The sequence below is a fragment of the Heloderma suspectum genome, chromosome 8, assembly GCF_057233095.1.
Source record: "Heloderma suspectum isolate Gila_16-S chromosome 8, 16-S_ref, whole genome shotgun sequence".
NCBI lineage: Eukaryota > Metazoa > Chordata > Lepidosauria > Squamata > Helodermatidae > Heloderma > Heloderma suspectum.
Genome location: NC_139465.1, coordinates 10,350,413 through 10,376,605, shown reverse-complemented (window position 1 = coordinate 10,376,605; position 26,193 = coordinate 10,350,413). Strand labels below are relative to the sequence as shown.

At 45.6% G+C, this 26,193-nt stretch overlaps 1 protein-coding gene across 1 annotated transcript in view; it reads left to right on the top strand.

Moving 5' to 3' along the window:
- The window catches only part of SLC6A2 (solute carrier family 6 member 2), a 103,735-nt gene that overhangs the window by 47,348 nt on the left and 30,194 nt on the right, over positions 1 to 26,193 (top strand). Inside the window, exons 4-6 of the mRNA XM_084812872.1 lie at positions 2,106 to 2,244; positions 15,366 to 15,500; positions 24,396 to 24,499. Of these exons, the coding sequence (XP_084668998.1) occupies positions 2,106 to 2,244; positions 15,366 to 15,500; positions 24,396 to 24,499 (378 nt within the window). The remainder of the gene's footprint in view (positions 1 to 2,105; positions 2,245 to 15,365; positions 15,501 to 24,395; positions 24,500 to 26,193) is intronic.

The window sequence follows — 26,193 nt, the reverse complement described above, 5'->3', positions numbered from 1 at the left end:
CCTTGCAACAATACTGTAAGGTAGACCTGGCGGAAGCTTATGATGAGATGTAGTATCTAGGGATGCTGGAAGACTTTTAAGCTAAGTCCAGGATAATACAAAGATCAGATTACAGTTATTCTTTGGCTTATGCACTTCTCTGAATATTTGCAATGCAGTTCTCAGCTCAAAAATGCATACAAAATGTGTATCTTACGGACAAGATGTACAAAAATGCATATTTTAGAGAAATGTGTTCAGTTTAAGTGCATACTTTTGTGCATTTTTAAAAGCAAACTGATGCAGAAACAGGATAGAATGAACTTATAAATGGACACATGTGAAACTAACACAGATCAGAAATAGACTAGGATACTCATGGCTAAGATCAGGTTGTGCTTGAGCTGTAAGTTAGAACATTTCAGAGCCTCTGTTTTTAAACATGACCCTTGACCAGCTCTTCTTCAAACCTGCAAATATTTTATAGCAGGGTTGGACTGACTGTGGTCTTGCATGATCTGTTTACTTTTTGAAAAAAGGATCCCCATGCACTCTCACTCAGATCACTATGCCCCCCAACATAGCATCACTCAGAAGCATTGTGGGAAATTAAAATGGCAGCTCCCAGACCCATAAAATATTGTGTAATGGGGGAACCAGAGCAGACATTTAGTTGCCCCCCTGGAGCTCCACAGCTGAAGTTCTCAGTTTACAAAGCAAGAGTATATGTTTGTGTTCTCTTAAAATGTAAGACAGGGATCCCCTTTTGGGGGGTCAGTGGGCACATTTGAAATCCTGAGAGAGTGATGTGAGCACGCACACAGAATGGCTGCCATGGAGGATGGGGCTTGCCCATTTAGAAAATAGCTGCCATGATGGGTGTGTGGCCAGTCACAAAAAACTCATCTCCCAGAAGACAAGCTAGTGAGACTAATAGAAAAGTAACTTTCCCAACAAGAACCTAAGTAAAATAGGTGGGGCCTGAGCTCCAAAACACAAAAACACTCTTTCAAACCTAAATAAAGATGGTGTTGTGGGGGGGGGGAGCACTTTGCTTTGTAGCATACCAGCCTCTCAGTTAAAAAGATGTTTTGTTTTGTTTTGAAAATCTCAATCAAATAAAAATTGGGAGGTGCAGAGAACCTAGAAGGCACCAAGAGTGGTGCCTGTAGGAACATTGGTGGGGACTCCAGATTTAAGGCATACATATGTATTAAGCAAACCTCCTTGGTGTATGCTCTTGCTCATGTACATAAGAAATGTCTTGGTGGTGGAACAGATCAAGCTCCCCTTATCTGGTATTCTTTTAATGAATCCCAGCAACTAGAAACCACTATGTGGGCTGTCAGAAGCTGACCAATGACCCACCAGTGATCCATAGTTTTTACCTTCTGGCTGTTCCTGGTTAAAAGCAATGGGGAAATACGCCAGGGGGTTTCCCCATGTAGGAAACCTGGTGGTTAGCCCTGAAGCCAATGGACCTGTATGTTACTTCCTGTTTTACCTTCTGTTTCTCAGGCTCCTAAATGATGACTCCTTCTCAAGGCCTGGCCTAGCCAAACATCTCATTCCTTGGTGAAATTAGATTTTGCTAGGGATGTGAAAATCAGCAAAACATGAATTTGCAGAAGATCTCCGAATTCCATCTAAAGCTCATTCCAACTTGAGTCCATATCAGTTTGCAAGCTTTGCTTTTTTTTCTCGTTGCATGGAAAACCATGCATATTCTCGTGTGCAGTTTTCCAAATGCCTGCATCAGTTGTGCACATCTTTGAAATGTAAGCATTCTTCTCTCATTGATTAACGTGTATTTGTGCACAGTTCTTCAAAAGTATGCATTTTTTCATGCTCACTTTTTCAGATGTATGCATGCTATCAAACACACTTAGTTTGTTTGGTCCACGAAGGACATTGCAAGCTCAGAAGGGGACTTTGACCACAGATTTTGTCCAAGTCCATGTTCAATCCGAAGGTGTGAACCGGATAAATCCTGATAAAAAATGAACAGAAATGAATTTCTCATATTCCTCTTGAATTTGCCACTTTGGACTGGGGGCAGGGAGGCAGACGATCATGTGCTTCTCCACACAAAATGATCTAACTCTATTGCGCTTTTGTTTGGTTAGACGGCGAGTTTTGCAGCTTCACCAAAGCCGTGGGATTCAAGATGTTGGCATGCCCCGATGGCAGCTTGTGCTGTGTCTTTTGGTGGTGGTGATAGTTCTTTTCTTCAGCTTGTGGAAAGGTGTGAAGACTTCAGGAAAGGTATGGGAATCAGTCATTCATTCATTCATTCATTCATTCATTCATTTAGAACTAAAGCTGTGCACAAAAAGCCTTTCAAAATTCTCCAGCCTATTTGTGGGCAGAGTAATTGGGGCAACCATTTCACCAAATTTCTCCTAGGGAAGGAGATATTCTTCAGCTGTTACTCACTGATAGGGCCCACTATTGGCAGGGGTTATAGCACAAGTTCTTTCTTTTTCCCTCAGGGCTTTTGGTTTATTGCACTGCTTCTGTAGGTGGCAACAGCATCAACTGTGCTGGGGCTTCCAGTTTTTTGAGCAAGAATTTTGAATGTCTTTTGGTGGTATTTTTGGGCTCGCCTAATCACTGTGAGGTGGCCGAGGGTGCTGTGTGTGTTTTCTCCCTCTGTTACACATCTTTCAATTGATCTGCAACCTCCCAGGCCACCTGCACTTTCTGAACTGAAAAAGCCCATGGGAGGAATTGCCTCATGATTAGGGATGTCAGAGAATTTCTCCACGAATCTCGGGGAGGCTGAATGCCAGCACATTCGCCCCCCCCAAATTGGTGGAGAAATGGTCTGCCCCCCGCTCCCCCCGGGACGGGACTTACCTTGTGCGAATGTCCCTGGCGGCGGCGGCTCCAGCAGCGGTTCGGTGTTGGTTCGGTGGCGGCGGCGGCTGCAGCGGCCGGTCTTCCGACCGGCTGCCGCCGCCACCATTTCCAAGTTAAAAAAAAAACTTGATAGGCTACGTAAAGATTTATGTAGCCTATCATGGCTAGATTTTTAAAAAAACACCGTGATAGGCTACATAAATCTTTACGTAGCCTATCACGACTGAGTGGAAAAAACAAAACCACCGCGCGTACGCAAATGGCGGCACCCATGGGCGCCGCCATTTGCATTCCTTATTTTGGCACATCTAGTCTACGTAAACATTTACGTAGAGTACAGCGAAAATAAGGGGAATGCAAATAGTGTTCTGTTATTTTGTACAGCACTTAGTTTAGGAATTTTCATAAATAATGACGATGATTTACCAAGGTCTGAAAACAGAAGAGAATGAAAATAAGACCTACACCATGGTTATGAGCCTAAGAACCTAAGAAGAACCCTTCTAGACCTGGCTAAAGTTCCATCCAGTCCAGCTTTCATGAACCTGGTGCCCTCAGATGTGTTGGACTGCACCTTCCATCTTTTCCAGCCAGTATGGCTGTCATCGGTGTGGGAGGGCACCAGGTTGGGAAAGGCTGATCTAGTCCAGCATCCTGCTTGCCATAGTGGCCAACCAGATGCTTTTGGGAAGCCCACAGTCAGGGCTTGATGGCAACAGCCCTCCCTAACTGATACTCACTAGCAACTACCATTCAGCAGCAACTACCATTCAGTGTCATACTGCCTCTGTTCATAGAGGTTGCATATAGCCATCATGGCTAATAGCCATTGATAGACTCATCTTCCATCAATTTGTCTAATCCTCTTTTAAAGCAATCTAACCTGTGGTTTGGCAACATGCCCACAGGCACCAGGGTGCTCCCAGACACCTTTCTTGTCACCTGCTGAGGCACCCTACCTCTGCCACTGTTTTTTTTTTTTTTTTAATTAACAGATTTTCTTACCGGTAGCTGGGATCACCTCAAAGCAAAGTGACAGACTCCATCTGCTGTCTGTCGCCTTCATTTCCCATGAATGCCTCTGGACCACATGTGGGGCTCAGAGACATTCTTTGGAAATATAGATGGCAGGCAGATGCAGGAAGGGATCCTGAAAGGAATGCGTATGGCTTTTTGTGTGCTTGCAGTGAAGAGGGGAAGGGAGGGATGTCTGTGTATGAATGTATGCATTCATGATGGATTCATGGGGTGTGTGCATGTGCGTGTGTTCCTGGATGGAGGATGGATAGATGGAGGCATGTGTGTTTGAGAATGAGAGACAGAGAATGTGTATATGGGTGGTGAGCTGGAGTGAATAAGAAAAAGAGATAGAGGGGAATGAGTTGGCTGGCAGAAGGGATGGGTTGGGGGAAGAAGACAAGTTTGCTTTCTGTGAAACAGGGTTCTGTTGGCACTAAAAATTGGGTTCAAAGGAGTTTAGTGTGTTGGGAATCAGACCCTACCTCTGCCTTGTACACAGTCTTTGGGGCAGGTTAGTTGTAGGGATGTCAGAGAATTTCTGTTGTTTTCCTCAATTTCTTTGCATTGTTCATTTAAGAAGGCCTTCTTGTCTCTCCTTGCTATTCTCTGGAACTCTGCATTCAGTTGGATATATCTTCCCCTTTCTCCCTTCCTTTTCCCTTCCCTTCTTTCCTCAGCTACTTGTAAAGCCTCATCAGACAGCCACTTGGCTTTCTTGCATTTCTTTTTCTTTGGGATGGATTTCGTTGCTGCCTCCTCAACAATGTTACGGACCTCCGTCCATAGTTCCTCAGGCACTCTGTCTATCAGGTCTAATCCCTGAAATCTATTCCTCACCTCCACTGTGTATTCATAAGGGATATGATTTAGGTCATACCTGAATGCTTTAGTGGTTTTCCCGACGTTCTTCAATTTAAGCCGAAATTTTGCAACAAGAAGCTCATGATCTGAGCCACAGTCAGCTCCAGGTCTTGTTTTGACTGACTGTATAGAGCTTCTCCATCTTTGGCTGCAAAGGACATAATCAATCTGATTTCGATATTGACCATCTGGTGATGTCCATGTGTAGAGTCGTCTCTTGTGCTGTTGGAAAAGAGTGTTTGCTATGATCAGCGTGTTCTCTTGGCAAAACTCTATTAGCCTTTGTCCTGCTTCATTTTGTACACCAAGGCCATGCTTGCCTGTTATCCCGGTGATTTCTTGACTTCCTACTTTAGCATTCCAATCCCCTATGATGAAGAGGACATCTTTTTTTTGGTGTTAGTTCTAGAAGGTGTTGTAGGTCTTCATAGAACCAATCAACCTCAGCTTCTTCGCCATCAGTGGTTGGGGCATAGACTTGAATTACTGTGATGTTGAATGGTTTGCCTTGGATTCATACTGAGATCATTCTATCGTTTTTAAGATTGTACCCCAGTACTGCTTTTCCCACCCTTTTGTTGACTATGAGTGCTACTCCACTTCTTCTAAGGGATTCTTGCCCACAATAGTATATGATGGTCACCTGAATTAAATTCGCCCATGCCTGTCCATTTTAGTTTGCTGATTCCCAAGATGTCGATGTTCAATCTTGCCATCTCATGTTTGGCCACCTCCAGCTTACCTTGATTCATTGATCTGACATTCCAGGTTCCTAAACAATATTGTTCTATACAGCATCGGATTTTCTTTTCACCACCAGACACATCCACATCTGAGTGTCCTTTCGGCTTTGGCCCAGCCGCTTCACTCTTTCTGGCGCTACTTGGAAATACCCTCTGCTCTTCCCCAGTAGTATATTGGACCCCTTCCGACCTGAGGGGCTCATCTTCCGGTGTCATGTCTTTTAGCCTTGTGTTACGTTCCATGGGGTTTTCTGGGCAAGAATACTGGAGTGGGTTGCCATTTCCTTCTCCAGTGGACCACATTTTGTCAGAACTCTCTGCCATGACCTGTCCATCTTGGGTGGCCCTGCATGGCATAGCTTATGGCTTCACTGAGTTACACAAGCCCCTTCGCCACAACAAGGCAGTGATCCATGAAGGGGTGTGTAAGCATGCATGATCCCAATTTGGATCAGAACTGTAGTGCTCTGGGATGGGTGGGGGTTAAATCTTCCCCCATGTGTTTTTCCCTAAAATCCACCCCCCCCAAATCCTGGCAAGGGGGGGTTCAAAAAAGAAAAAGAAAAAAAATCCTCCATTGACTTCAATGGAGACCTTTACTTTTTCTCTCTCTGTTTTTTTTTTTACCCTCCCCTCCCCTCAATACCAGGATGGTGTGGAGTTCCAAGGAAAATGGGTGGAGGGAAGTTTTAACTTCCCCCCTCCTAGAGCACCATGGTCCCAATTCAAAGTAGGGCCATGTGACCTTACACAGGAATATGTAGTTCTATCATGCATAGCTACAGTATGCATAACTAGAAAAAAAATTAGTTTGGCCTTTAGACTCCTAACCATGTTCTATATTCCAGATATAGGGTCCAGCCATGTTTTTTTCTTCAGTTTCCATCCCTTCCCCATCTTCTCTGAGAATCTCCAGATGTGATCCTGAGCAATGGCCCCTGAGGGCAAAGCAAACCATGGCTTGCAATATGGGGCATAATGCCAAACCACAGTAGGTCCAAATGTGGTCTCCAAACCAGCTTCGAACTCTGGTTTTAGGTACTGTCTTAGTGGCAAATTATGGTTTTTCAGATGGTGTTGGTTCTCTGTATATTTTTATGGTCAAAGATGGCTAACTTTGCATAGATATCTATTTGTTTGTATGTATTCAATTAATTTATATCCCGCATTTCTGCTTTAAAAAATAGCACTCAAGGCAGCTAACAATAAAATCCAAAAAGAAAATCTTAATTAAAACATAACATAAAAACAAATGCATTTAAAACACAATGGAAAACACAACAATAAAAGAAATGGACAGCACCCAACTGATTAAAAACCCCTTCAGAAACAGACCAGTTTATATGCCAAAGGCCTGCCTGAATAAAATTACATTTGCCTGCTGGTGAAAGGATGACAGAAAGGTGGCCAACCTAAGCTTCCTTGGCAGGGTATTCCAGAGCCTGGGAACAACAGCCACCAAACATGCCTCTGGTGGTGTTGGTACCAAGAAAAGGGTTTCTTCTGAAGTTCTTGGGCCAGTTTATATGGGAGAAAGCAGTCTTTCGGATAGCCTGGTCCTGAGTTGAATAGGATTTTATAGGACATAACCAGCACTTAGACAGATGGACAGACAGATGGACAGACAGACAGACAGACAGACAGACAGGATCTATCATCTGTCTGTCTGTCTGTCTGTACATTTTATTTTATTTTATTTATTTATTACATTTATTAATTGCCCATCTGGCTGGTCACCCAGCCACTCTGGGCTATGTATAACAATAAAACAGTTAAAACAATAAAATTCTACATTAAAAACATCATAAAAATACCCTACTCACCCCAAATGCCTGCCTGAATAATCACGTTTTTAATGTGTGGCAGAAGCTCACTAAAGAGGGGGAATGGCAGAGTTCCCTAGGGAGGGAGTTCCACAGAGTGGGGGCCACCACAGAGAAGGCCCTCTCCCTCATCCTCACCAGCCTAGCTGTCCTGGCTGATGGGATAAAGAGAAGGCCATCCAAGGCTGATCTTGTTAAGCAGCCTGTCTGGTGTTGCTGGAGGCTCTCCTTAAGATAGGCTGGGCCAGAACCATATAGAGTTTTAAAGTTCAAAACCAACAACTTGAATTTGGCCCAGAAAACTACTGGTAACCAGTGCAACTCCTTCAGCACTGGCGTGATGTGATCTCGCCAGCGGCTGCCTTTAATCAGGCGAGCCGCCGTGTTCTGTACCAGCTGCAGCTTCCAAACTGTCTTCAAGGGTAACCCCATGTAAAGGGCATTACAGTAGTCTAAATGAGAGGAGACCAGGGCATGTACTACTGATGGGAGCAGATGGTCGGGAAGGTAGGGACGCAGCCGCCGTATCAGATGGAGTTGGTACAGCACTGTCCGGCTCACAGCTGACACCTGACCCTCCATAGACAGCTGGGAGTCTAAAATGACCCCCAGGATGCGGACCTGGTCTTTCTAGGGTAGCTGTACCCCATTCAACACCAGGAGGTTTGGGGTGCAGTGTCATCAATATGTGGATGACACGTAACTCTACCTCTCATTCAAATCTTCACATCCCCCAACCTCCTCTAGTCTCCCACCAAAAGTACCTCAGTCTTGTCAGGGTTCAGCTTCAGCTTATTCCTCCCCATCCAGCCACTCACCGTCTCCAGACATTTGGACAGGGATTCTATGGCCAACCTTGGTGAATTTGAATGAAAGGTAGAGCTGCATGTCATCTGCATATTGATGACACCGCACCCCAAACCTCCTGATGATAGCCCCCAGAGGCTTCAAATAGATGTTAAATAGTATCAGGGAGAGGATGGAACCCTGTGGCACCCCACAAGTGAGCAGCCATGGGTCCGAAACCTCCTCTCCCAGTGCTACCCTCTGGTACCTGTCGGAGAGGAAGGACCGGAACCACCGCAATACGGTATCTCCAATACCCAACCTTTCCAGGTGGTCCAGGAGGATACCGTGGACAACGGTATCAAAAGCTGCTGAGAGGTCGAGGAGAACAAGGAAGGAGCATTCACCCCTATCCAGAGCCCTCCTCACATCATCCACCAAGGCGACTAAGGCCGTTTCTGTCCCATGCCCAGGCCTGAAGCCCGACTGAAATGGATCTAGATGATCAGCTTCTTCTAAGTGTGCCTTCAACTGCATTGCCACCACCAGCTCAATCACCTTGCCACAAAATGGCAGATTCAAGATTGGGGGAAAGTTGTTCAGAACTTGGGGATCCAAGGAGGGTTTCTTTAAGAGTGGTCTCAACAGTCTTTGTGAACGCACACCCAAATAGGGATGTACGAAAGTCACTTACCTTGAACAAAATTTGATTCGCAGTGGGGGGGAGGTGCTCTGTCCCTCCCCCCGAAATTCTGGCCGGGGGGGAGGTGCTTTGTCCCTCCCCCCTGAAATTCTGGCCGGGGGGGAGGCGCTCCATCCCTCCATCCCCGAATCCTGGCCGGCCAGGCTGCAAATGGCGGCAGCCGTAGCCGCTGCCGTTTGCGTCCCTGCAGTCAGCTGTGATAGGCTACGTAAAAGTTTATGTAGCCTATCATGGCTGAGTGGGGGGGGAAACTCGTGCGTACGCAAATGGCGGCACCCATGGGCGCCGCCATTCGCATTCCTTATTTTGGCACGTCTAGTCTACGTAAACATTTACATAGACTACAGCGAAAATAAGGGGAACGCAAATAGCGTAGACACTACGCTATTTGCGTTCCCCTTATTTTCGCCGTAGTCTACGTAAATGTTTACGTAGACTAGACGTGCCAAAATAAGGAACACATTTGCATATGCGCGGTTTTTTGTTTTTTGTTTTTACTCAGCCATGATAGGCTACATAAACATTTACATAGCCTATCACGGTATTTTTTAAAAATCTAGCCTTGATAGGCTACGTAAATCTTTATGTAGCCTATCACTTTTGTTGTTGTTGTTGATGTTTTACTGGAAATGGTGGCGTTGGCAGCCGGTCGGAAGACCGGCCGCTGCCGCCACCACTGCCAAACCGCCGCCGAACCGCCGCCGAACCGCCGCCGGAGCCGACGCCGCCAGGAGGATTCGCCCAAGATAAGTCCCATCCCGGGGGGGGGAGGTGGCAGACCGTTTTGCCACCAATTTCAGGGGGCCGAATGCACTGGCATTCGGCCTCCCCGAGATTCGTGGTGAAATTCTCTGACATCCCTACGTGACCCAAACACACACAGCCAACAGTCTTTGTGAACACACACCCAAACAAACACAGAACCATCTCCACCATATACATATGGAAAGGTCAGGTCCACAGTCTGTGAGAACTTCTGGATCCTGCCATGCTGTTGGAAGGGCAAGTTGCAGCCATGGACAGGGATGCATTTCCAGAGTTTCAGCTAGTGGGCCAGCAGCACTCTTTCTGGAGAATGCAGATTGGCCACCATCCCATAAACTGTGGTTACATCCAGATTACACTATTGAAATTAGGGATGTCAGAGAATTCCGCGATAGATCTCGGTGAGGCTGAATGCCACTGCATTTGGCCCCCCGAAATCCATCATGGAACGGCCTGTCACCCCCCCCGTCCCCCGCAGATCCCCCCCGGGATGAGACTTACCTGGGGCGGATGTTCCAGATGGCGGCATCTCCAGCGGCGGTGGCTGCTAGACTTCCGACTGGCTGCCGCCGCCGCCATTTGCAGTCTGTGTATCTTTCCCCCCCACCATAGATGTGGTAGGCTACGTAAAGACTTATGTAGCATATCACGTCTGGATTTAAAAAACAACAACAATGCATACGCAAATGGTGACGGCTATGGCGGCCGCCATTTGCGTTCCTTATTTTTTGCCGTCTTAGTCTACGTCAATATTTACGTAGACTAAGACGAAGAAAAGAAAGGGAAACGCAAATAGCGCCCACTATGCTATTTGCGTTCCCCTTTCTTTTCTTTGTCTTAGTCTATGTAAATATTGATGTAGACTAAGACGGCGAAAAATAAGCAACGCAAATGGCGGTGGCCGTAGCTGCCGCCATTTGCATATGCGTTTTTGTTTTGTTTTTTTTACCCAGAGCCCTCCGCGGACGGAAATCCGGCTGCGGATGGCCCTGGCCTGGGCCTGACCAGCGGCTCCGCGGAGCCGCCACAGAGCAGAGCCGGCCGTCAAGGATTCTGGGGGGGAGGACCAGATCTCCTCCCCCCCCCATCGAGGATTCCAGCAGGAGGGACGGAACGCCTCCTCCCCCACCATGAACAGAATCCGTGAAAAGGTAAGTGACTTTTGTACATCCCTAATTGAAATGCTCTGCTTGTGGAGCTGCCTTCTGAAGACAGTTTGGAAACTACAGAGGATTTGGAACGCTGCTGCCAGGCTGTTGGTGGTGGTGAGCCCATTATTCACAGCATGTGACTCCATTGCTACTTAATTGTCATTGGCTCCATCTGCGTTTTGTTGTTTATTCGTTCAGTCGCTTCCGACTCTTCGTGACTTCATGGACCAGCCCACGCCAGAGCTTCCTGTCGGCCGTTGCCACCCCCAGCTCCCCCAAGGTCGAGTCCGTCACCTCCAGAATATCATCCATCCATCTTGCCCTTGGTCGGCCCCTCTTCCTTTTGCCTTCCGCTTTCCCTAGCAACAGCATCTTCTCCAGGGTATCCTGTCTTCTCATGATGTGGCCAAAGTACTTCAGTTTTGCCTTTAATATCATTCCCTCAAGTGAGCAGTCTGGCTTTATTTCCTGGAGTATGGACTGGTTTGATCTTCTTGCAGGCCAAGGCACTCTCAGAATTTTCCTCTAGCACTACCATTCAAAAGCTATCTTCCTTCGTTCAGCCTTCCTTATGGTCCAGCTCTCGCAGCCATAGGTTACTATGGGGAATACCATTGCTTGAACTATGCAGACCTTTGTTGTCAGTGTGATGTCTCTGCTCTTCACTATTTTATCAAGATTTGTCATTGCTGTCCTCCCAAGAAGTAAATGTCTTCTGATTTCCTGGCTTCAGTCAGCATCTGCAGTAATCTTTGCGCCTAGAAAGACAAAGTCTGTCACTGCGTCCACGTTTTCTCCCTCTATTTTCCAGTTATCAATCAAGCTGGTTGCCATAATCTTGCTTTTTTTGAGGTTTAACTGCAACCCAGCTTTTGCACTTTCTTCTTTCACCTTCGTCATGAGGTTCCTCAGCTCCTCCTCGCTTTCAGCCATCAAAGTGGTATCATCTGCATATCGGAGATTATTAATGTTTCTTCCAGCGATTTTAACTCCAGCCTTGGCTTCATCAAGCCCAGCATGTCACATGATGTGTTCTGCGTACAGGTTGAATAGGTAGGGTGAGAGTATACAACCCTGCTGTACTCCTTTCCCAATCTTAAACCAGTCTGTTGTTCTATGGTCTGTTCTTATGGTTGCTACTTGGTCGTTATACAGATTCCTCAGGAGGCAGACAAGATGACTTGGTATCCCCATACCACCAAGAACTTGCCACAATTTATTATGATCCACACAGTCAAAGGCTTTAGAATAATCAATAAAACAGAAATAGATGTTTTTCTGAAACTCCCTGGCTTTCTCCATTATCCAGCAGATATTGGCAATTTGGTCTCTAGTTCCTCTGCCTTTTCTAAACCCAGCTTGTACATCTGGCAGTTCTCGTTCCATGAATTGCTGGAGTCTACCTTGTAAGATCTTGAGCATTACCTTACTGGCATGTGAAAGAAGTGCCACTGTTCGATAGTTTGAACATTCTTTGGTGCTTCCCTTTTTTGGTATGGGGATATAAGTTGATTTTTTCCAATCTGATGGCCATTCTTGTGTTTTCCAAATTTGCTGGCATATGGCATGCATCACCTTGACAGCATCATCTTGCAAGATTTTAAACAGTTCAGCTGGGATACCGTCATCTCCTGCTGCCTTGTTATTAACAATACTTCTTAAGGCCCATTCCACCTCACTCTTCAAGATGTCTGGCTCTAGCTCACTGACCACACCGTCAAATCTATCCCCGATATTATTATCCTTCCTATACAGATCTTCTGTATATTCTTGCCACCTTTTCTTGATCTCTTCTGCTTCTGTTAGGTCCTTGCCATCTTTGTTTTTGATCATACCCATTTTGGCCTGGAATTTACCTCCGATGTTTCTCATTTTCTGGAAGAGGTCTCTTGTCCTTCCTATTCTATTATCTTCTTCCACTTCCGCGCATTGCTTGTTTAAAAATAATTCCTTATCTCTTCTGGCTAACCTCTGGAATTTTGCATTTAATTGGGCATATCTCCCCCAATCACTGTTGCCTTTTGCTTTCCTTCTTTCTTGGGCTGCTTCCAGTGTCTCAGCAGATAGCCATCTTGCCTTCTTGGTTTTCTTTTTCTTTGGGACGTTTTTTGTTGCTGCCTCCTGAACAATGTTGCGAACTTCTGTCCATAGTTCTTCCGGGACCCTATCTACTAAATCTAGTCCCTTAAATCTATTCTTCACCTCCACTGCATATTCATGAGGAATATTAGTGAGCTCATATCTAACTGATCTGTGGGTCTTCCCTATTCTCTTTAGTCTGATTCTAAATTGTCTAAATTTAAATAGTCTAAATTCTAAATAAGAAGTTCGTGATCTGACTAGGGATGGACGAAAGTCACGTACCTGGTCCCGCAGCTTGCTTCGCGGTGGGGGTGAGGCGCTCTGTTCCTCCCCGCCGAAATTCTGGCTGGGGGGAGGCGCCCCATCCCTCTGGCCGAAATTCTGGCCGGGGGGGAGGCGCCCCATCCCTCCGGCTGAAATTCTGGCCGGGGAGAGGTGCCCCGTCCCTCCAGCCGCAAATCCTCCTGGCCGGGCGGGACGCAAATGGCAGCGGCCGTAGCCGCTGCCATTTGCGTCCCTGCAGTCAGCCACGTGATAGGCTACGTAAATCCTTACATAGCCTATTACAGCTGACTTTGGGGGGGGGAAGCGCGTATGCAAATGGCGGCGCCCATGGGCACCGCCATTTATGTTCCTTATTTGGGCACGTGTAGTCTACGTAAAGATTTACGTACACTACGGCGAAAATAAGGGCAACACTATTTGCGTTGCCGTTATTTTCACCATAGTCTACGTAAATGTTTACGTAGACTACTTGTGCCCAAATAAGGAATGCAAATGGCGGTGTCCATGGGCGCCGCCATTTGCGTACACGCTTTTAATTTTTCCAAAGTCAGCCGGGATAGGCTACGTAAGGATTTACGGAGCCTATCATGGTGTTTTTGGAAAATTTAGCCGTGATAGGCTACGCAAATCTTTATGTAGCCTATCACGTTTGTTGTTGTTGTTGTCTTTTACTGGGAAATGGTGGCAGCGGCTGCCGGTCAGAAGACCGGCGGCCGCCGCCAAACCGCCGCCAGGAGCCGCCAGTGCCAGGGACATTTGACAGAGGTAAGTCCCATTCCGGGGGGGGGCGGAGAATTTCTCAAGCAATTTCGGTGGGCTGAATGCATTGGCATTCGGCCTCCCGGAGATTCGTGGAGAAATTCTCCGCCATCCCTAAGAACTACAATCAGCTCCAGGTCTTGTTTTTACCGACTGCATAGATGTCCACCACCTTTGGCTACAAAGGGTGTAGTCAATCTGATTTCGGTGTCAACCATCTGGTGAAGTCCATGTATAAAGTCATCTCTTAGGTTGTTGGAAGAGAGTGTTTGTTATGCACAGTGAGTTGTCTTGGCAAAATTCTATCAGCCTATGTCCCGCTTCATTTTGGTCTCCCAGACCATGCTTGCCTGTAATTCCAGGTGTCGTTTGAATACCTACCTTAGCATTCCAGTCTCCTGTAATGAAAATAACATCTTTTTTTGGCGTACTATCCAGTAGGTGCTGCAGATCCTCATAGAACTGATCTACTTCTGCTTTTTCAGCATCTGTGGTTGGGGCGTATATTTGGATCACTGTGATGTTAAATGGCTTACCCTGAATTCGAATTGAGATCATTCTGTCATTTTTTGGATTGTATCCAAGCACTGCTTTAGCCACTTTATTATTAATTATGAAGGCTACTCCATTTTTTCTGTGGTCCTCTTGTCCACAGTAGTAGATCTGGTGGTCATTTGATGTGAAATGGCCCATTCCAGTCCATTTCAGTTCACTGACTCCCAAAATGTCTTTATTTAATCTTGACATCTCCCCAATAACCATATCCAATTTGCCCTGGCTCATAGATCTTACATTCCAATTCAAAGTACTGGTTGTTATCTTTAAAGCTATATATAAATTGGTCTGTGGGTATTAAACATGGTTTGAACCTGGTTTTACTAACCACAGTTAGACCGAACCAGAGTTTCCTGAGTGTGGATGTAACAGGGAACTCTGGTGAGTTCAAAAATGGAAAGAGAAGTTTTCAAGCTCCTCCTCATGCACGCAAAAGAGCAGAAGGGCAAAGCATGAGAGCTTAAGGGTGCAATCCTATGCATGTTTAGACAGAAAAAGTCCTACAACTCATGCTCAGAGTTGTAGGACTTTTTTCTATCTAAACATGCATAGGATTGCACCCTAAGTCTCATACGGACTCATTCTCATAACAAACAAACAAACAAAACATGCTGTTATGGCTGTACGGGGCCTCTTATGTCTGAGAGAGAGAGAGTTGCATGTGAATGGCCAGCAGAAGAGTGTGACTCAGTGTATGTATATCCATGGGGCAATGTGTGGGGCTGAAGCAGAATTAGCGCATAAAAACATATTATTTACATGGTTCCCCATTTACGTGTCTTTGTGTGGGTGCTATACGCACAGAGAACTACTATGATTACTACGTGGATTTCCATATTCATGTGAATATTAGTAGCTGCCATAGACGTTTCTCACAATGAAATAAGGAGATATGACGCAATAGTCAAAGGGACCATAGCAGTAATCAAGTCTTTGCCAACGAAAAGATGAATCAATATTTGTGTGTGCGTGTGTCCATTTTGTCTTATAGGTTGTATGGATAACGGCCACATTGCCTTACGTTGTATTATCTGTACTGTTAATCCATGGACTGACTTTGCCTGGTGCATATGATGGAATCAAAGCATACCTCAACATTGATTTCAGAAGATTAAAAGAAGCCACTGTAAGTTTCCACGTTCACTTACACATTATGATTAACATTGAAAGAGAAATTGTGGTAAAGTCATAATAAAGAAAACAGAAGAACAGAAGAAGAGCCATGCTGGATCAGACTAAAGGCCTATCTAGTCCACCATTCTGTCCCCAGAGTGGACAACCAGATGCCCCAATGGGACAGCCATAAGGAGAACATGAGTGCAATAGCACCTTCCTGCTCATGTTCCCCAGCAACTAGGGATGTACGAAAGTCACTCACCTTTTCGCAGGGGTGATTCCGTGCCTCCCCCTGAAATCCTAATCCGGCCGGCTCCGCTCTGCGGCAACTCCGCAGAGCCACCAGCCGGATGCATTCGCAGGCGTGTGGAACCTGTGGACGCAACTGGCAGCGGCTATGGCGGCCACCATTTACGTTCATGTTTTTGGCCGTGATAGGCTATGTAAATATTTACGGAGCCTATCACAGCGAAAGACAGGGGCACAAATGGTGGCCGCTACGCCATTTGCACCCCTGTTTTTTTGCCATGTTAGGCTACATAAATATTTACGTAGCCTATCATGGCAAAAAAACAGGGGCACAAATGGTGGCTACTACGGCGGCCGCCATTTGCATTCCCTTTTTTTGCCATGATAGGCTACGTAAATATTTATGTAGCCGTCACTCACAGCCTCCGCAGGGACGCAAATGGCATCCCTGCGTTAGCCATGATAGTATTTACATAGCCTATCACAGCCTAAAAGGTGAAGCGAATGGCGGCCGCAGATGCAGCCGCCACTCGCAAAGCAGCATGAACGGCACCAGGTAAATGCTCCGTTTTGCGCGCCTTTCACGGGGTGGTGGGGCGGGGGGCTTTGTTCCTCCACAGATTTCGGGGGGCCAAATGCACTGGCATTCGGCCTCACTGAGATCCGTGGCAGAATCCTCTGACATCCCTACCAGCAACTGGTATACAGAGGCATACTGCCTCTGATACTGGAGCTAATATATAGCCATCATGACTAGTAGCCATTGACAGCCTCATCCTCCATGCATTTCTCTAATCACCTTTTAAAGCCATCCAAATTGGTGGCCACCACTAATTTGGTCGTAGCAAATTCCATTGTTCAACTTCTATCTGTTTTGAATCTTGCATCTTTCAGCTTAGAGGGATAACCCCGGGCTCTCATACTGTGAGAGAGGAAGAGAGAGAGGAAAAATCCCTCCCTGTCCACTTCGTCTAACATGCACAGTTTTACATGTCTCTATCATGTCCCCCCTTACTCATCTTTTTTCTAAAGTAAAGTGTCCCAAACATAACCTTTCCTCCTAGGGGAGTTTCTCCAGCCCCTTGATTATTCCTGTTGCCCTGTTCTGTACCTGTTTCCAGCTTTGCAATATTCTTAGAGAGGAGTAGTGACCAGAACTGTAGACAGCGTATGGTTGCATCATACATTAGTATAAAGACATTGGGTCATGTCCGATGGTGTCCCAGTGCTAATGATGTTGAGCTATCGTAAACCAATGCTTGTACAGTGTAACTAGCACGGTGGGGAAAAGCAGTGATTTATTGCTTGTGCTAGTTACGTTGAGCAAGCACTGGTTTACATTAGTGCAATGTCACTAGTGTAAACCAAGGCGCTTTGGCTACTGAGTGGTATAAAAATGTAATAACTAAAATATTATGTTTTTATTGTATTTTAATCTATGTTATTGTTTTGATACATTTTAATTATGCCTGTAAACTGCCTTGAGTGCCATTTTATGGTACAAAGGCAGGGTACAAATAAAATGAAGAAATCAGTGCTGGTGCTGGGACACCATTGGATCATACCCATAATTATACCGGCAGTTCCAGTTTTGATTGCTTTCCTAATGATTCCCAACTTCTGTGGCAGACACCATTGTCCACACAAAGGTGGAGCATCATCTAGTGATCACAATAGGGCTGTGCATGCATAATACCCACACAGGGTATTGTACCCTGAATGTACTCTAGCTATTGCACATGGATGGTTGGATCCAGACCTAGTCATGCGTAGAGTAGACCTATTGAAATCAATAGAAGTCAGTCATGATTAGTTGTCCCATTGACTACCCTAAGCATAGATCTACTCTACACATGACTAAGACTGCATCCAATCCAGAGAACATGTCTCATTCTCTTACCACTATCCCCCCCCCCACCAGATTTAGATGAGCATTTCTAATTTCTAATTTCTGGAGAGCAATGGAGTATTCTTCCTTTTTCAGTTCAAGTCAAATTTGCAATCGCTAGTTTTAAACCTAAAGTAACTTATTACAGATGCTTGTGCAAGCTGGGCCTGACTGGCTGTAGGCTGAGATCCTGAGAGTCCCATATATGTGCCTGGGCACTTCTGACTATACACAGTGACTCTTAGGATGCTGCCTTATATTGAGTCCAAGTGGGTCCATCTAACCAATATTGCCAACACTGACTGGCAGCAGCTCTCCAGGGTTTCCGGCAGGATTCTTTCCTAGACCTACCTGGAGATGCTGGGGATTGAACCTGGGACCTACTGCATGCAACACAAGTGCTGTACTGCTGAGCTACAGTCCGTCCCTTAGGAACATAGAAAGCTGCCTTATTATCCTGAGTCAGACCATTAGCCCATATAGGCCAGTATTGCCAACACTGACTGGCAGCAGCTCTCCAGAGTTTCAGGCAGGATTTCTCCTAGCTGTACCCGGAGAAGCCAGGGATTGAACCTGGGACAACCTGCTCGATCACACTGCACTATGGCCCCTCCCCTCAGGGGTGACTTCAGTAGGGGTGTTGAACCTCTTTTAGGATGAGGGCTAAGTTCAAGTTCGGAGATACCTTCAGCCACATTCCAGTGGTGGGCAAGGCCAAAGGCCAAAGGGGGTGGGGCCAAAGGCAAAAGGGTGTGTGGCCAAAATACCAGCATATTTTAGCTTAAAGCTCCTACTGCTATAACTAAGCCTTAGAAAAAGCATTTCAACCTTTTAGAAAGGTGGGGAAAATACATGCACAAGCCAGGAAACTACAAAATGATTGGTGGCTAGTGAAAAAGGTGGCGCCAGAGGAAGGTGGCATGGTCATCTGGGGAACCTGGGAAGGCTGGATTGGGATCCCCGGAGAGGCAGATCTGACCTGCAGGCCTGACATCCAACACCCCTGTCCCTACTCCAAATCTCACATTCTGATTAGCCGTGATAGCAGTGAGACAGAAGCAGTTTATGTCTGAGGATCAGACACTGAGGACATAGAAGGGGGGGGGGTTGCCATCATGGCCTCCTTGTGGGCTTCCTGGAGGCATCTTGTTGGCCACTGTGGGGGAAAGGATGCTGGACCAGATGGACTTCTGTTCTGATCCAGCAGGACTGTTCTATGTTCCTGCAACCATTTTTCTATTGACAACTTGCTGCATCTGTCCTAGGGATGTTGGAGAAATCCATCGGGGGGGGGGGTGAAGCTTGCTAATCCTTCATCAGCTTGGTCCCCCAGACTTCGGCTTGTTTTCCTGTGAGCTGGCCTGACTTGATTTGCATTGAGTTGGGCCAGCTCATGGATTTCCAGTTTTTAAAAATTATTTGCGTCAAGCAATTTGTACAAATCATAGCTGCAATTTGTGCAAATTCCTTTTTATGCCCTCCCCCTTTGAAAAAGTTTCAGGAACAAACCACCAGCTTGGCTCACAAAATGCAAGTCGAGTCAGGGGTGCCACCGGAATCCATCAGGTCCCCAAAAGGGCCAGATTTCCCAGCAGCAGACAACCCTTTTCTATCTTGTGATGGAGTCATGGCGTGAAATTGTCAGTTTTGGCAGATCTGTCTTTTCTAAGGGTTGGATCCAGCTTTAGTCCTATTGAGAGTAGCCCGACTGAAATCAATGAGAATCAAACTAGTTGTGACTAACTTGTGTCCCATTGATTTCAATGGGTCTATTACAGGTATGACTAAATCTGGATCTGACCATACATGATCATAGAATCATAGAATAGTAGGGTTGGAAGAGGCTTATAAGACCATTGAGTCCAACCCCCTGCTCAATGCAGGAATCCAAGTCAAAGCATCCCTGACAGATGGCTGTCCAGCCTCGTCTTGAATGCCTCCAGTGTGGGAGAGCCCACCACCTCCCTAGGTAATTGGTTCCATGGTTCTATTGCTCTAACAGTCAGGAAGTTTTTCCTGATGTTCAGACAGAATCTGGCTTCCTGTAACTTGAGCCCACTATTCTGTGTCCTGCACTCTGTGATGATCGAGAAGAGATCCCGACCTTCCTCTCTGTGACAACCTTTCAAGTCCTTTAAGATCACTATCATATCTCCTCTCAGTCTTCTCTTCTCAAGGCGAAACATGCCCTGATCATCAGTGCTGGCTCCAAATTGTTGGGGCTGTCAGGCAGCGGGTCCTCAGTGGGCCACGTTAATCTTGCAGATACGAGATATTTGTGTATACACCCCACCCCACCCCAAATTCTGATCCTGTTGGATGGTCCATGCCAACTGAGAAGCTGGTGCTGTTGGGATGGTAGGCCCTATATCAGTCTTTGCGTCCCTGCAGATGTTGTAGATTGTTATCCTCTGGAGATGGCCCATATCTTCTTGAAGTGATCTGCACAGAACAATGTGTAATGAATCCTTGGCTTTAAAACTCCTATGGCTGGAAGTTGTGATCTCATTGACTCCGCAGGGATGAATGAATTGTTGCTACCCAGACGTCTAGTGTTTGAAATCACATGTCTATTTCACAAAAGGAGCAACAATAACTATTCAGTGACATGTGAGATGTGAGGAAGAGTGTAACTCTCTTCCTCATTGTTCTCCACAAGGAGCTTCCTGCAAGTTCTTTAGTGTTGGTGGATCCCAATTGTTTTCTCTCCCTTACCCTATAAATCTGCTGTTTATTATCTGTAATGTAAGGAAGAATTAAGCATTAGCAAAATGCCGCAGGAATGTTCTCAACGACGCGACACTAAAGCTTAGAGGGAGAGACTGGCTGGCACCTCTTGGAAAAATATTTAGCAAACTAGAAATAGTTTGGGAAAGCAGCACTGTGCAGTAATAGCATCACTGAAGTCAATACATGGCATTACTGCAGAGTAAACATTTGAAGGTCTGTAGCTTGTTGTATCTCATGATGATGATGACGATGATGATAAATCCCTCACAGAGAGAGATTTATTTTCAAGTGCACAGAGTGTAAGCTTAATTCAGAGTGTTAAATAATGGGGATCAGGCAGAAGAACAGGATTCCATTAATTGAGCCTTAAAATTAGCCTTGAAGGCCATGTGCTATGTCCCGTTGTTGATGGAGAGGTGGCTGGTGGGCAGAAAAGAGAGGCCTTTTCAGTAGTGATGCCACCTCATCTTCTGGAGTTTATGTGGGCACTTTTGTTTCAGGAGACCTTTGATTTTTGATGGTAACTGCATTGCATCTTTCGAGTGATGGATTGACTGACTGCTGCTTTGGGATCTATTATCCTTTAGTTTTATTTATTTATTTATTTATTTATTTATTGCATTTATACCCCGCCTTTCTCCCTCTTGCAAGGAACTCAAGGCGGCTTACATTATCCTCCTCCTCACCATTGTATCCTCACAACAACAACCCTGTGAGGTAGGTTGGGCTGAGAGTCTGTGACTGGCCCAAAGTCACCCAGTAAGCTTCCATGGCCAAGTGGGGACTAGAACCCGGATCTCCCGGCTCCCAGGCCGTCACTCTCACCACTACACTACACTGGCTCCATGTTTTATCCATGTTTTATGGTGCAATCCTGTACATAGACATAGAATCATAGGGTTGGAAGGGGCCTACAAGACCATTGAGTCCAACCCCCTGCTCAGTGCAGGAAGCCTGATTCCCAGGCAGTCTCCCATCCATGTCTACTCAGAAGTAAGTTCCACTGTATTCAATGGGGCTTACTCCCAGGTAAGTGGGCATATGATTGCAGCCTTAACCATGAGGTCTTATTAATCTGTTTAATTGATTGTTTTTGGATGCAGGGGTGTTGCAAGGCATGTAAAAAATGCAAGGCATTTGCCCCTAAGACACAAAACATAACATCTGCATCATCACCATCATCATCATCATCATCAGGATTTATTTAAATTTCACAGAAGGCAAAGCCAGCTAATAAATTTCTCACCAAAATTACCCCAATAAAATAAATCCTTCAATTAATTTGCACCCCACTCCCAGATTATGATTAATATTTTCCTCTCCCCAGCTACATTCCCTTCTGCAAATCTCTTTCTCTCTCTCTCTCTCTCTCTCTCACACACACACACACACAGAGAGAGAGAGAGAGAGAGAGAGAGAGCAATTAATCTTATAACAAACATTCCCTTAGTACTAATGGACACTTGGGGCACTGGGAAATAGATCCAGGACTTGAACCTGATGAGCCCAGGCCTAGAAACATCCCTCTTTGGGTTGTGTTTGATGCTGGGATTTTTAAGCAAAATCATTAGCCATTTTGTATATAAATAACGTGAAAAGAAGTTATAATAGAAAACATATATAAAATGAAATATTGGATCCCTAGAATGGTGTTACTCAGTTAAATTGTATAGCAGGTTAGCCTGTCCTTTCTAGTCCATCGGTTGTCTTCCATGCCTGGCTTTACAACTGCTTCTACATTCCTGATACGTTAGAGCGACACCCCCCCCCCCGCAAAAAAAGAGGTTGCTAACCCAGATTAAAAATAATAATACTCTGGCATGTGCACTTTTGCATTTTAAGCTCAAAATATAGCACCATCATGGCTATAGGAATAAAATGGAGTGTGCTTCTATTGCCCTGATGCCCTCATAAGAACATCAGACGAGCCCTGCTGGATCAAACCAAGGGTCCATCAAGTCCAGCATTCTGTTCACACCATGGCCAACCAGCTGTCAACCAGGGACCCAAAAGCAGGACACGAGTGCAACAGCACCCTCGTGCCCCATGTTCCCCAGCAACTGCTGTACATAGGCTCACTGCCTCTGGTACTGGAGGTATCACATAGCCATCAAGACTAGTAGCCATTGATAGCCTTTTCCTCCAGGAATCTGTCTAACCCCCTTTTAAAGCCATCCAAATTGGTGGCCATCGCTACATCTTGTGCTAGCAATTCCATAGTTTAAATCTGTGCTGTGTGAAGAAGTCCTTCCTTTAATCTGTCCTGAATCTCCCACCAAGCTTCATGTGGAGTATAGTAAGATCATGATCCCCTCGGGGATGTGTGAATTAAACAAATAAATAATGTGATTAAGCAACTATTTCATGAACGTATGTCCAGCACATAAGCCAAAGTTAAAGTAGAGGAGTAGGACTTTCTTTTAAAGTTTTCTGAATTCACTACCACCTCATTTCTAAGTTCAAATCATATCTTGGGTATTTATGTATTTATTGTGGACTTTATATGCCATTCTTCAGCAGAAGCTGTCAGAGTAGCTAATGTTCTTGGGGGTTTTCCAGTGGAGAGAGCTGGTAATCCAGCCAAAGCCCCTCATCTCACTATGGAATGGTGAGATGCATAGGGCTATTGATTCAATTGTACTTGACTTCCCTCTCCGGCTCTGCTTCTTGGTATACTGAGGAGCTGCAGAGAATGAAAGAGACTGGATATCAGCTAGAGCATAAATGGTGTAAGACTAGAAGTGAAGATGACTGAGCAAGCTCTGGAGTACATAATAGTATCTATTCCACAGGCAGTGTGGGCAACAAAGAGTAGCCATTCAGCAGAATTCTTTTGGGTAGTCCAGGTGTTGTTAACACTCTTTCCAGTGAATGGAGCCCTGGACCCTTCAAGGATCTGCTATGACCTTTTTGCACTTGAAAAACATTGTTTGTTTCCACAGCAAACTTCATGCTGTTAGTGCAGCTCCAGTCGATGTGTCTGATGCCACCATCTGCTCAATTTTATGGGATCAGTTTCAGTTGCTGTGGCCTGATGATGTGACAAGCTCCTTCCAGCAATGCGACTGGCCACATGCCCTCTCAATCCTTGCCCCTCTTGGCTAATAAAAGCTAGCCAAGGGGGTATGTCCAGGTGGGTCCAGGAAGTGGTAAATTAGGGATGGACGGATTCCCTACCTTCTGGTCCATGGGGGAATCCACCTGGGGGGGAGGCGATCTGTTCCTCCCCCCCAGAATCCTCCAGAGCGGCTCCGCGTGGGGAGGATTTCACGGAGCCGCACTCCAGCTCCGTAGCACTGGCAGAACGGTAATGGCAGCCACCATTACCATATTGCTGGGAGGAATACAGCCACAAATGGCATAGTGGACGCCACTTGCAGCTGTAAAGCCCTGAGTTTAATCTAAATAGAGCCATAAATGGCTGCAATTAGGTTAAACTCAGGGCTTTACAGCCACAAGTGGTGTCCATTGCACCATTTGCAGCTGTATTCCTCCCAGCAATATGGTAACGGCGGCCGCCATTACTGTATCACAAACACTACGGAGCCGGAGTGCCATCCCACGGGGAATCCTCCAGATGTGGAGGTAAGTGAGGTGTTCCACCGCGGATTCCAGAGGGATCTTTGGAAACTGACCTCATTTGAGTCTGCGGAGGAATTCTCCACCATCCCTATGGTAAATACATCCTTGCATGAAGGGGTGGTTCCTGCTGGCCTTCAGGAAGCTATAGTGCGACCACTCCTGAAGAAACCCATTCTGGACCCAGTAGTACTTGACAACTACCCCCTTCTTAGGGAAGGTACTTGAATGGGTCATGGTGGAGCAACTGCAGGCACTCTTGGAGGATACTGATTATCTAGACCATTCCAGTCTGGGTTTTGAGCAGGTTATGGTACTGAATCAGCCTTGGTCACCCTGATGGTGACCTTTATCAAGAGAGGGACTGTGTATTAAAATGAATGTATGTGTGCGTGCTGCTTGTGAAATTACCAAATTTGGCTACTACCTCATGCATTTTCCTTCTCTACTCTCATGCAGGTATGGATTGATGCAGCCACACAGATATTTTACTCCCTAGGGGCTGGTTTTGGGGTCTTAATTGCTTTTGCCAGCTATAATAAATTTGACAACAACTGTTACAGGTAATCCATGCAATGTCAACTTGTCTGTGCATCTTTAATATTTCTATTTATTTTATTCATTCATTCATTTATTAAATTTCTTAATCGCCTATCTGGCTGGTCACCCAGCCACTTTGGGCGATGTACAACAGTACAATTTAAAACAGTAAAATTATACATTAAAACATTATTTAAAAATACCCTAACCCACCCCAAATGCCTGCCTAAATAACCAAGTTTTCAGTCCGTGGTGGAAACTCATTAAAGAGGGGGCATGGTGGAGTTCCCTAGGGAGGGAGTTCCACAGAGTGGGGGCCACCGCAGAGAAGGCCCTCTCCTCATCCTCACCAGTCTAGCTGTCCTGGCTCATGGGACAGAGAGAAAGCCATCTGAGGCTGATCTTGTTAAGCAGCCTGTCTGGTGTTGCTGGAGGCGCTCCTTGAGATAGGCTGGGCCGGAACCATATAGGGTTTTAAAGGTCAAAACCAATACCTCGAATTTGGCCCGGAAAGCAACTGGTAACCAGTGCAACTCCTTAACTCATTAATTTTAAACCCCTAATGTTAATGATACAAGAACTGAAAAGGAGAAGAAAAATCAGATAATATCATTCCAGAAAGGAGGTATTCATTCTTGAGGTTACTGTATTTTTTTTTAAAAAAAATAAGGAATCATGCACACAGAGAGAGGTTCCCTGCCCCCACCTGCCAGTTAAAATCACAGTTAAGGCTGTCTTATATTGCATCAAGTCACACAAAGCCAGGAAATTGGAAGCTAAGACTGATACCTTAACAGACATATCATGATCAATAATAATAAATAATGTAGAGCAATGTCACAAATTGTGCTTGCTTAAGACTTACCTTCCATGCACCCACACATTTCCTTGGTCTTTCTGGCCCAAATCCAGATGGGGAGTGCCTGGGATCAGCAAAGATTCCCAACATTTTCCTTGTCCTACCTTGCCTTGTGAAGCCTCTGCACCTTAGTGCATTGGCCCATCAGGCAGATAATAGATTCCAAGCTTCAAGTGGGTATCATTTTTATAAGCAGTAGAATTTGGAGCTTATTACAGTGGAACCATTTTCTTTTTACTCACCTTCATCACCACCATCACCACAACCACTTTTCAATTTTACAAAACATCGAGGCAGCTTAAAATGCAAGGGGGGGGGACTAGTAGTAAATCATTTAAAAATACAAAATAGTATTAAACCAGCAGAACAGTTTAAAATAATAAAAGCAGCAGAGAGCAGCATTACTGGAGTAAAGAAGTTAAAAGATTAGAAGGCCTGTGTAAATAGCAAGATCTTTGCTTGGCATCTGAAAGTAATTAAATTTGGTACCAGGTGAGCTTCCTTAGGGGAGACCATTCCAAAACTGAGCCACCACAACTGGAAAGGCCTCTCCCCATTCTCCACTAGCCTAATCTCCAATGGCAATCATATTCAGAGCAGGCCCTCCAATTATGATTGTAGAAATCCCCTAGGCTCATGTGGTAGCAGGTGATTGTTCAGGATAGATGGCTGTGGTCAGGCAGTCTCTGTCCAAGAGTGGCAGCATGTGGTACCTTTCTACATAAGAGCATGTAGCTTTCAGGGCAGGGCTAGCTTCAAGACTATGTAGCTTCATGGTCAGGAACCTGATGAGGCTGCACACCCCAGCAGGGGTCTACTGACAAGAGCCCCCTGAAGTTGCTCCTCTTCACCATTGAA